Source organism: Microcebus murinus, chromosome 17, assembly GCF_040939455.1.
Source record: "Microcebus murinus isolate Inina chromosome 17, M.murinus_Inina_mat1.0, whole genome shotgun sequence".
NCBI classification, from domain to species: domain Eukaryota; kingdom Metazoa; phylum Chordata; class Mammalia; order Primates; family Cheirogaleidae; genus Microcebus; species Microcebus murinus.
In genome coordinates this window covers 42,277,277-42,288,479 of record NC_134120.1, presented here as the reverse complement: position 1 = coordinate 42,288,479, position 11,203 = coordinate 42,277,277, and the positions used below count along the sequence as shown (strand labels likewise).

Sequence of the window (11,203 nt, the reverse complement as noted above, 5' to 3'; positions counted from 1 at the left end):
ACTGCACCTTTAGCCTTTGGTTTTGGCCAAGTTAAATTGTGTTCTTGTGTGTGCAAAATAGTGAAATATTAGAAATATAAATTTTATATTTGTTCACAATTTTGTTTCATTACCTGAATTGGTGGACAAAATATTTGGAAATTTAATGGCATATTTAATGACATTCCCTTATTTAGAAGGTAAGTATGTATTTTTCAACATCTATAATTTTGCAATATTTTTTTTTTTTTGAGAAAGAGTCTCACTTTGTTGCCCAGGCTAGAGTGAGTGCTGTGGTGTCAGCCTAGCTCACAGCAACCTCAAACTCCTGGGCTCAAGCGATCCTTTTGCCTCAGCCTCCCGAGTAGCTGGGACTACAGGCATGCGCCACCATGCCCGGCTAATTTTTTCTATATATATTAGTTGGCCAATTAATTTCTTTCTATTTATAGTAGAGACGGGGTCTCACTCTTGCTCAGGCTGGTTTCAAACTCCTGACCTCAAGCAATCCGCCCGCCTCAGCCTCCCAGAGTGCTAGGATTACAGGCGTGAGCCAGGCGCCCGGCCAATTTTACAAATATTTTAACAAATAAACATAAAATCAAATTATTGCTTGGCTCCATTTTTCCTTTTTTTATATATAGAGATAAAACTCATTATTTTGGCCCCCATGCACATTCTGTTTCATTAAGTTTTTAATGTAAATATAATTATTACTAAACTCAAAATTCACAGTGGTTATCAGTGCTGAGTAGGGAAGATTCTTTAGTACTAAAAAATTAAGATTCCCATCGGTGAGACAAATTATAAAGCAAACATAAATATTTATAAGAAAAATGTACAAGATTAACTTAATGAGAAAGTATAGTTTCCAACCAAGCTTCTTAGTAACTTGATTGAAGTTCATTACATATCCAAACCAAGAATGTGAGTTGGGGGCGGGGTCTAATAGAAATTTAGAAAGGGAGAGTTCTCAAAACAAACTTTGAGCTTTCCTTCCACTAGTATTTATTGAACCATACTATATGGAGAGAGGAAAATCAAGACTAAACAATTTGCCCCGCTGGTGAAGAGCAGATCTAAGATTCAAATCCACTACACCACTACACTACTGAAAATGTTGCATAGCTCCAATCTATTCATTCACACAGCAAATATTTATTAGATATATTTTATGCTCAAGGCATTTTTCCCAGGGGCAGTGTGGGATATATGATTAATCAGACATTTGTGGAGTTAAAGAAAGAGATGTACTTTGGCATCATACTGACTGGTCTGAATTCCAGCCTGTTGGATAAATTACTTTTTAAACTGCAGTTTTTAAGTTAGTAAAACGAAGGAGTTGTTTGAGAACAAAAAAAGGAAAAAGGAAATACATTTCTTAGTGACTAGCAGATAGTAGGTACTCAGTAAATTTAGTTTTTCTCTCCCCAACTCCATTTTGAGGCATTTGCTAGAAGGTAAATAATCAAAGAAGTCATCATAGAAAAGGAGAGGCTGCAATTTATTTTGGGCCATGAGATGGGTTTTCGATTTATTTGAACTGGTTGAGAAGTGGCAGACAGCATAGGTAGTGAAGAAGTATGCCGGGGGCCTTCACTAGATCCTGTCCATTGTAGTTTACCAGGAGGGAGAAAAGTAAGAGCTGTGAACTTCAAGTTGCCTGCTGTCTTAGTACATTTGGGTCACTCTGACAAAGTACTACAGACCAGGTACCTTATAAACAACAGAAATTTATTTCTTATAGTTGCAGGGGTTGTGAAGTCACACGGTGGACAGGGAGTGGGATCTCTCAGGGCTTGCTTTCTTTTAAAAAAAAAAGTATTTTTTTTTTTTTTTTGAGACAGAGTCTCGCTTGTTGCACAGGCTAGAGTGAGTGCCGTGGTGTCAGCCTAGCTCACAGCAACCTCAAACTCCTGGGCTCAAGCAATCCTTCTGCCTCAGCCTCCCGAGTAGCTGGGACTACAGGCATGCGCCACCATGCCCGGCTAATTTTATATATATATATTAGTTGGCCAATTAATTTCTTTCTATTTATAGTAGAGACGGGGTCTTGCTCTTGCTCAGGCTGGTTTCAAACTCTTGACCTCGAGCAATCCGCCCGCCTCGGCCTCCCAGAGTGCTAGGATTACAGGCTTGAGCCACCGCGCCCGGCCAAAAAAAAAAAAAAAGTATTTTTAACTGAAAAAAAAATTATATATACTTATACAGTACAATGTGATGTTTTGATATATATCATGATTTGGATGATTAAATCAAGCTAATTAACATATTGATCACTTCACATAGTTATTTTTGGTGGTGAGTAGGGTCTCTTTTATAAGGGCTAATCACATTCATGAGTGCACCACCCTTATTATGATCTAATCACACCCCGAAGGCCCTATCTCCTAATACTATCAACTTGGGGGTAAAGATTTCAACATATAAACTTTGAGGAAACACAAACTTTCAGACCATTATACCTGCCTACTTATAAAATCTCCTTCAGTATACTGTTGGCTCCTACCAAAATATACAATATTGTGACATTAACCTGAAATCAAGGCGTCTTTTCTGACTAGCTCCCAACTCGCAAGCTTTTCCATGTTGGACTGTGTTATTTTATTATTTTTTTTGAGACAGAGTCTCACTTTGTTGCCCAGGCTAAAGAGAGTGCTGTGGTGTCAGCCTAGCTCACAGCAACCTCAAACTCCTGGGTTCAAGCAATCCTGCTGCCTCAGCCTCCCGAGTACAGGCATGTGCCACCAAGCCCGGCTAATTTTTTCTATATATATATTAGTTGGCCAATTAATTTCTTTCTATTTATAGTAGAGATGGGTCTCACTCTTGCTCAGGCTGGTTTTGAACTCCTGACCTCGAGCAATCCGCTCTCCTCGGCCTCCCAGAGTGCTAGGATTACAGGCGTGAGCCACCGTGCCAGACCTGGACTGTGCTATTGATTCATTCAACACATTTCATTTATTCAGAGAATACCCAGGATCGCACTTAAGATCTTAGTGCTAGAATTGGAGGATGTTGGTATGTTGTCAAAAGGCACTGCCCTAGTTTGGAAGAAGATAGACATGCAAACAATTTTAGTAAGTTTAGAAGAGATAGAGACATTTATAGTAGCACTGAGGAAGAAACAATTTTCCATTTAGGATTTTAGGCAGTTCAACTCTAAAATATGAAAATAGGCATATTTGACAGACTACAAAATATACACCATTCTGATTTTCACAGTATCTACTGAAATCAATGGTAATTTTAGCGATGCTTTAGAGTGAAGCCCACAGAAAAAAACAGTGAAAAAGTGTGATTGAATTATTACTGAGTGACCCTTCCCCAAAATCAGTCCTCCACATTGTTCCTTAAAAAATAGAAGCCTGGACCAGGCTCAGTGGTTCATGCCTATAATCGAGCACTATGGGAGGTTGAGACGTGAGGATAGCTTGAGGTCAGGAGTTCAAGACCAGCCTCAGCAAGAGCAAGACCCCATCTCTACCAAAAATAGAAAAAAAAATCGCCAAGGTGGAAGTGCGTGCCTGTAGTATCAGCTGTAGTCCCAGCTACTCGGAGTCTGAAGCAAAAGGACGCCCGAGCCCAGGAACTGGAGGTGGCGGTGAGCTATGATGACGCCACTGCACTCTACCTGGGGCAACAGAGACTCAAAAAATAAAAGAAGCCTGGAGACAGTCTAGTCCCAGCTTTTCAAAGAACACACAACTGGAGATATCAAGGACACGAACGCGGATACCGCAGTTCTCCAAGTGCAGTTTATTCCCTTCCCCGCGAGATAGGTTTTAGAAATCCACCTCTCCTTCCTCCCCGTTCTGGGGAATATTTTGATGCCCTCTGGCGCCATCCCTAGTGACGTCAAGGGTACAGTTCCGCTCCGTGGCCAATCAGGCGGCCGGATTCCGGGGAAGCCCGGGGCGGCGGCGGCGGCCTGTGCGCGTGCGCGAGGTCTCCGCGTGGCTATATAAACATGGCTGGCGTGGCCGCGCGGCTGGGCCGTGCAGAGCACACGTAGGGGTCTTTGGTCGCCCTAGGCTGGTAGTTTTGAAATTTCTGGCGGGGGCGGCGCTGCGTTGAGTTTAGATCTGAGGTGGGGAGCGACGCCCTTTCGAGACCCGAGCGGCCAGACTCCACCGCAGCGGGACCCGAGGCTGAGGCGCAGGGCTGAGCTGGCGCACGTGTGAGCGCCGCTGAGGAAGCGGCTGGGTGCGTGTTGCTGCCGGCGGCAGCCCCGGCTCGCGCGGACGGGCGGGAGGTCCGGGACGCGCGGGTCTGCCGTCTCGCCGGCGCCCTTCGCTGCCTTCCCTGCCGCGGTCCCTGCGCCTTTCCCCAGCGATGCTGTGGAGCCCGGACTGCGCTGGAGTCGGCTGCCGCTTGCCAAGCCTCTCCTCACCTCTGCTCCCGGAACGGCAGCGCCGCAGCTGCCGCTGATCCCCCGGGGGGATGCCCGCCGGCCTCACCGAACCGGCCGGCTCCGCTCCCCGCGCTGGCGCGAGCGCCTCCGGGACCGTGACCATGGCCCCTGCCGGGGCTCTGCCGGTGCGGGTGGAGAGCGCTCCGGTGGCCCTGGGCGCCGTGACTAAGGCTCCTGTCAGCGTCTGCGTGCAGTCCACGGCTTCCCAGCCCGTGCGGTCCCCCGTGGGGACCCAGGTGACCAAAGTGGCTCCTCTCAAAGTGGCTCCTTCTAAACTCAGCAGCGGCCCCAGGCTGCCTACTCCTCAGATAGTCACCGTGAAAACCCCCAAAGCCACAACAATCCATTTGCCTGCTAATTTGCAGCTTCCTCCAGGTATGTCGATCCCACTTCCAGCCTTGTCTGTGGGTCCAGCCAGTGGTGACGGGAAACGTCGCAGCCCTGATTGCTCCTTGCTGGTAGCTGTATAAAAACTCTGAGCCAAGAGAACCTTTCATAATCTTGATTTTGCAGTACGCTTTCAGGAAGCAGCCTATCGTGCAGTGATTTGGCCTTACAATTTTTGTGTCATTAGTGCATAGTTTTTCTTTTCGTATTTAAGGAAAGCATCTTTTCACCTAAGCGACACGTTAAAGGCTGGAGCAGCATATTCTGGAGGGCCTTTGAGGCACTGGCTCCTGCGTGGGGTAGATAGGGTATAGCTGATGTCTGTTTTCTTGTGGAGAATGCACCAGTTTATATAGTGTTATTTCCACACACTTAGATTATGATGGTTTAAAAAGTGTATCTTAAAAATTCTTGTGTGTTAAAACTCAGGGATTTTTATTTATTTTATTAATATCTTTTTTCTTTTATTTTTCCTTTATTCTTAAACAAGAAAAACTCAGAGATTTTAAAATTTAAGCAATCCAGAATAAGTCTACTGCTTTCTAGTACTAGAAACGAATAATGCTGCTTTCTGCACAATCTTGAGATATGCAATGATTGAAACTTTCAATTAGAAGAATCCCTCTCAGTGGGAACAATTGCCAGAGTTGACAAATAGATCAGAGCCATGCAGTTATATTTGCAATTGAATCTATGTGTAAATGCTACTTTTAATGAGTCTTCAATTACTACCTATCCTAGGGTTTACTCCTCTGTTGGACTGTTTTTCATGATTTACCTAAAGGTTTTGCCTTGTAATAATTCACATATTGTAAATATGCTGCATGATTTTTGAGTGTTCTACCTTTTCTCAACTGAAAGTCTCTTGGAATCTTTTATTATAATTTTGCTTAACAGTAATTGGATCTCTGACCTGCAAACATGGTAAAGAGATAGAAGCATTGGTTCAAAAGATACTGTTATCCCCTAGCAAAATGACAGGGGCTCTTTTTGTAACTAATGTTGTATTTGGTCATGAACATTATGGACAATTCTAAGTTGTCATTCTGCGTGTATTCTTATAAAGTAGTTATAAATGTATTTGAATGAAATTACTCCCTGCTGTCTAGCCACTGAAGTTTGTTTAGAAACAAAGTATTAATGGCAGGGATGCTTGCCCTCTGGGAGACGGAGGTGGGAGGATCGCTTGAGGTCTCAGGAGTTTGAGACCAGCCTGAGCAAGAGTGAGACTCCGTCTCTGCTAGAAAGAAATTACCTGGACAACTAAAAATACATAGAAAAAATTAGCCGGGCATGGTGGTGCATGCCTGTAGTCACAGCTACTCGGGAGGCTGAGGCAGAAGAATTGCTTTTTTTTTTTTTTTTTTTTTGAGACAGTGTCGCTTGTTGCCCAGGCTAGAGTGAGTGCCCTGGCGTCAGCCTAGCTCACAGCAACCTCAAACTCCTGGGCTCAAGCAATCCTTCTTCCTCAGCCTCCTGAGTAGCTGGGACTACAGGCATGCGCCACCATGCCCGGCTAATTTTTTTCTATATATATTAGTTGGCCAATTAATTTCTATTTATAGTAGAGACAGGTCTCGCTCTTGCTCAGGCTGGTTTCGAACTCCTGACCTCAAGCAATCCTCCCGCCTTGGCCTCCCAGAGTGCTAGGATTACAGGCGTGAGCCACCGCGCCCGGCCTCAGAAGAATTGCTTGAGCCCAGGAGCTAGAGTTTGCTGTGAGCTAGGCTGATATCCGGGGCAACAGAGCAAGACTGTCTCCAAAAAAAAAAAAAATAAAATAAAATAGAGCTGACAAAAGTGAAAACTTGCTGTTAAGTGGTAATGAATCACTTAGTGAGGACTTACTGTGCTAGGCACTTTTTATATATTCTTTTATTCATTGGTCATAATAGGCAGGTAGCAAATTAGGAAAGAGGCCTCCAAGAGTAAGTAATTTGCCCAATACTAGGCAACCCATAGGTGTCAGAGGGGATTTGAATCCAGGTCTGTTTTCACTCTTCCACAGCACTTGCTTACTTACCACTTGTGTGTGTACAAAATGCTCCTTTGAGTATCAGTGCTAAAAGATTATTTAGAGAATTTTAGTGCCTAATCTTTCATTTTACATACCAATAAACAAAAACTGAAATTTGCAGGAGTTAAATAGCAGCAGACAGAACTACAGCCTAGAACCACAGCCTAAGTTAGTTTGTAGCACTATACTAAAACATGTTATGTTGCTAACCATAGGGAAATCCCCACAAAAGAGAGATAATTTGTTTTTAGGAATTGTTAGTTACAGAGGAGGTGGTAAAGTGCTTTAAAGAAGGCTGCTTTGGGGAATTGCTGCTGATGTATGGCAGAAGAGCATAATACTAACACATTTGTGCCCTTGTTGGTGCAGAATAAGAGAACCAGTAATTAAAGAATGAAATGGAAACACTGATTAAAGTAACTTTTTAAAAAGGTTATGAATCTTGTACTATTTCTTTTGTATACTTTGGATTAGCAGTTGATTACTCAAGAGTGCTTTACATTACATATGTTCTTCATTTTCCAAGGTAATGAATACTTTTAAATATTTGATTTTTTAGTTTCCTCTGAACAGAACTGTTTTTTTTTTAAAAAATGATACATATGTATCACAGGTTTTTCTAGAGAGCAGGGGCTTGAAATAAAAAGTGTGTGGAGGAGGCACTGTGAGGAAATAAAGGGTTTTTGGTAATTTATTCAGTCTTTTTTGTAAACATGTGGGATTTTATTTTATTTTATTTTTTATTTTTTTTGAGACAGAGTCTCGCTTTGTTGCCCAGGCTAGAGTGAGTGCCATGGCATCAGCCTAGCTCACAGCAACCTCAAACTCCTGGGCTCAAGCAATCCTCCTGCCTCAGCCTCCCTAGTAGCTGGAACTACAGGCACGCACCACCATGCCCGGCTAATTTTTTCTATATATATTAGTTGGCAAATTAATTTCTTTCTATTTATAGTAGACATGGGGTCTCGCTCTTGCTCAGGCTGGTTTTGAACTCCTGACCTCAAGCAATCCACCCGCCTCTGCCTCCCAGAGTGCTAGGATTACAGGCGTGAGCCACCGCGCCCAGCCAAAAGAAGATTTCTATAGGAATGGTAGAATTTCTATGTGATATATCAAATAAAAATGACTTGAATATTTTTTTGTAGGGTAAAACTAAGTATATTTAGTATGTGGCAGAAAATCCAAGCATTTCATGAATAGCTTTCTTTTTTCAAAACACTTCTTTAAAAGGAAATTTCAAATGAATATTTTCCCCAGTTAGCAAAGGTCATTGATGAATAGGATGATATATGCAAATAATTTGAAGAAGAGGCAGCTATTATAGACCTATTAATTGGAGAATACTAGGAAAGGTTCACTGACTTTAAAATCATGACATCACACTCAAATTAGCATTTCAGCCTCACCTAGTTGAGATCACCAAGGAACCTAAAGAACTGCAGATGAAATTGAGCTCTCAGTAGGTGACATTTTAAAGTCATTGTTTGATGCTAAGAATGATCCAGTTGAGGCTGGGCACCGTGGCTCACACCTGTAATCCTAGCACTCTGGGAGGCCAAGGTGGGCAGATTGCTCGAGGTCAGGAGTTCAAAGCCAGCCTGAGCAAGAGCAAGACCCCATCTCTACTATACATAGAAAGAAATTAATTGGCCAACTAATATATATAGAAAAAACATTAGCCGGGCATGGTGCCTGTAGTCTGAGCTACTCGGGAGGCTGAGGCAGGAGGAGCACTTGAGCCCAGGAGTTTGAGGTTGCTGTGAGCTAGGCTGATGCCATGGCACTCACTCTAGCCTGGACAACAAAGTGAGACTCTTGTCTCAAAAAAAAAAAAAAAAGAATGATCCAGTTGAAATGTGGAAAAATGCAGTAGCCTTCAGGAACATGCCTGAAAAATGCTTCTCTAATTCTTTTCAACCACTTATTGCTGCAAATCTACATTCTCCTACCTAACCCAAATCAAGATGTCCTTAAGGTCACAAATGACTGATACCCATCTAGATGATCAGCTAAAACTGGGGACCTTCATGCTTCAACCAAATATTCAAATACTTTCCAACAAAAAGCAGACAAAATCATTAAAAAGTCAGTGAACTTTAAAATTGACAAATAGTTTTTATTTTTTGAAATTACTAAGTACATAGTAGTTAGATTTTTATAAAATAATGTACATTTTTAAGTACATCTAATTGAGGTTTCTGAATGCAGCCTTATTTGATTTTAGCTAAATTCGTGTGGCCTTCCAACATGAAAAGGTTCCCCTGCTGTGGACTAGGTGGTATGCTAATGAAGTTTGTAGATAATAAGGGGCTTGGAGGGTTAGCCTTTTGTAGAAATTAGTGGAGTATTGCAATATAGGACATTGGCCTTGGAATATAGGAGATTGGCCTTGGAGTCAACAGACCTGGGTTTGAATTCCACCTCTACCATTTAATAGCTTTGTGATCTTGGGCAAGTTTGTTTGTTTGTTTATTTTTGAGACAGAGGCTCACTTGTTGCCCAGGCTAGAGTGAGTGCTGGGGCGTCAGCCTCACTCACAGTAACCTCAAACTCCTGGGCTCAAGTGATCCTTCTGCCTCAGCCTCCCGAGTAACTGGGACTATAGGCATGCGCCACCATGCCTGGCTAATTTATATATATATATATATATATATTTTTTTTTTTTTTTTTTTTTTTTTTTAGTCGAGACAGGGTCTTGCTCTTGTTCAGGCTGGTCTCGGACTCCTGAGCTCAAACAATCCACCTGCCTCGGCCTCTCAGAGTGCTAGGATTACAGGCATTAGGTGCCATGCCTGGCCTGCCTTGAACTTCTCTACAGTTTGAAATAAAGTCAGTTCCCTTAGGGCGATATTTGGAACAGGTGCTGGGACTGTGGCATGCTTCTCTCTGAGTGAGATTCCTGGTGCCGGCAGCACTCCTGTTTTTCTGCAGCACTTTTGTTTTTCTGCTTACCTCTCCCAGCATCCAATCTCCACTCTATGAAAGAGGTGGAGTGAAAGCATTTGGGGTCTAAGTATTCTCAGTGTGCCGTTCCTGAAATAGAGCTTTCTTTCTGTGAGTGGCAATGGGTGAGAAAGAAGGGAGCCTCAAATCTCTCAGATGCACTCCTCTCAAATTTATCCCCTTCATAATGTAACCGGGGTGGGAGTGAATCTTGGGGGGGAGATAAGAAATGTGGGTGGCTTGCTCCTCCCAGGAAGATACAGCCTTAGATTGGGAGCTTCTTCCTAGAGTGGAGGTTCTGTCATGCTGAGCTGAGAGGAAGGGGTGTTTGTTGCTCAAATGCCACATATTCTTGCTATTCTTACTGAGTTTTAGCAGATCTTCTTTAGTAATTGTATAGTCATTTTCTGTGTGCTTTAGGACAATTTCCAAAGTCTTTGAATGTTTTTTTAAAAATAAGTTTTACCGGCCGGGCGCGGTGGCTCGCGCCTGTTATCCTAGCTCGCTGGGAGGCTGAGACGGGTGGATCCTTTGAGCTCAGGAGTTGGAAACCAACCTGAGCAAGAGTGAGACCCGTCTCTACCATAAAAATAGAAAGAAATTAATTGGCCTACTAACATATATAGAAAAAATTAGCTGGGCATGGTGGCACATGCTTGAAGTCCCAGCTACTTGGGAGGCTGAGGCAGTAGGATCGCTTGAGCCCAGAAGTTTGAGGTTGCTGTGAGCTAGGCTGACGCCATGGCACTCACTCTAGCCTGGGCAACAAAGTGAGACTCTGTCTCAAAAAAAAAAATAAATAAATAACTTTTACTAGTTGTGCTTCACTGGGGTTTGTGGAGCTTCTTATGCTGCCATTCTAGAAGTGGAACTTCAGCTGTGAATATTCTTGTTTGTTTCTCCTATTGACATGAATAAAAGTTTCTTTAGGTTAGAAGTACTGGGCTACAGGACATGGAATGGAAATCAATTTGGCACAGTCATGTAAAGTTGAACAAAGTAGCTGTACCAAATTACTGCCAGCAAGATATTAGAATTTTTGTTGATGTACATCTCTCTAACACTTTATACTGTCATTGGACTTATTAAAAAATGTTTTTGCCTGTCTAGGTAGATATAAAGTGATATCTCACTGTGGTTTCATTTTAAAAATTTTTATTAATTTATTTTAAAGTCTTTTTGCCGATTTTTAAACTTTGTTTTTGGGAGACAGTGTTGCTGTGTCGCCCTGGCTAGAGTGCTGTGGCATCATCATAGCTCACTGTAACCTCAAACTCCTGGGTTCAAGCAATCCTCCTGCCTCAGCCTCCCAAGTAGCTGGGACTACAGGTGTGCACCATCACACCTGGCTAATTTTTCTAGTTTTAGTGAAGACAGGGTCTTGGTTTTGCTGAGGTTGGTCTTGAACTTCTGAGCCCAAATGATCATCCTGCCTTGTCCTCCCAGAGTGCTAGGATTACAGG

At 42.8% G+C, this 11,203-nt stretch overlaps 1 protein-coding gene across 1 annotated transcript in view; it reads left to right on the top strand.

Moving 5' to 3' along the window:
- The first annotated feature begins 3,930 nt into the window (after window positions 1–3,930).
- TAF4B (TATA-box binding protein associated factor 4b) overlaps window positions 3,931–11,203 on the top strand; it is a 121,235-nt gene continuing 113,962 nt past the window's right edge. The window contains exon 1 of the mRNA XM_012740445.3: window positions 3,931–4,768. Coding sequence (XP_012595899.2) covers window positions 4,423–4,768 — 346 coding nt within the window. The 5' untranslated portion in view covers window positions 3,931–4,422. The remainder of the gene's footprint in view (window positions 4,769–11,203) is intronic.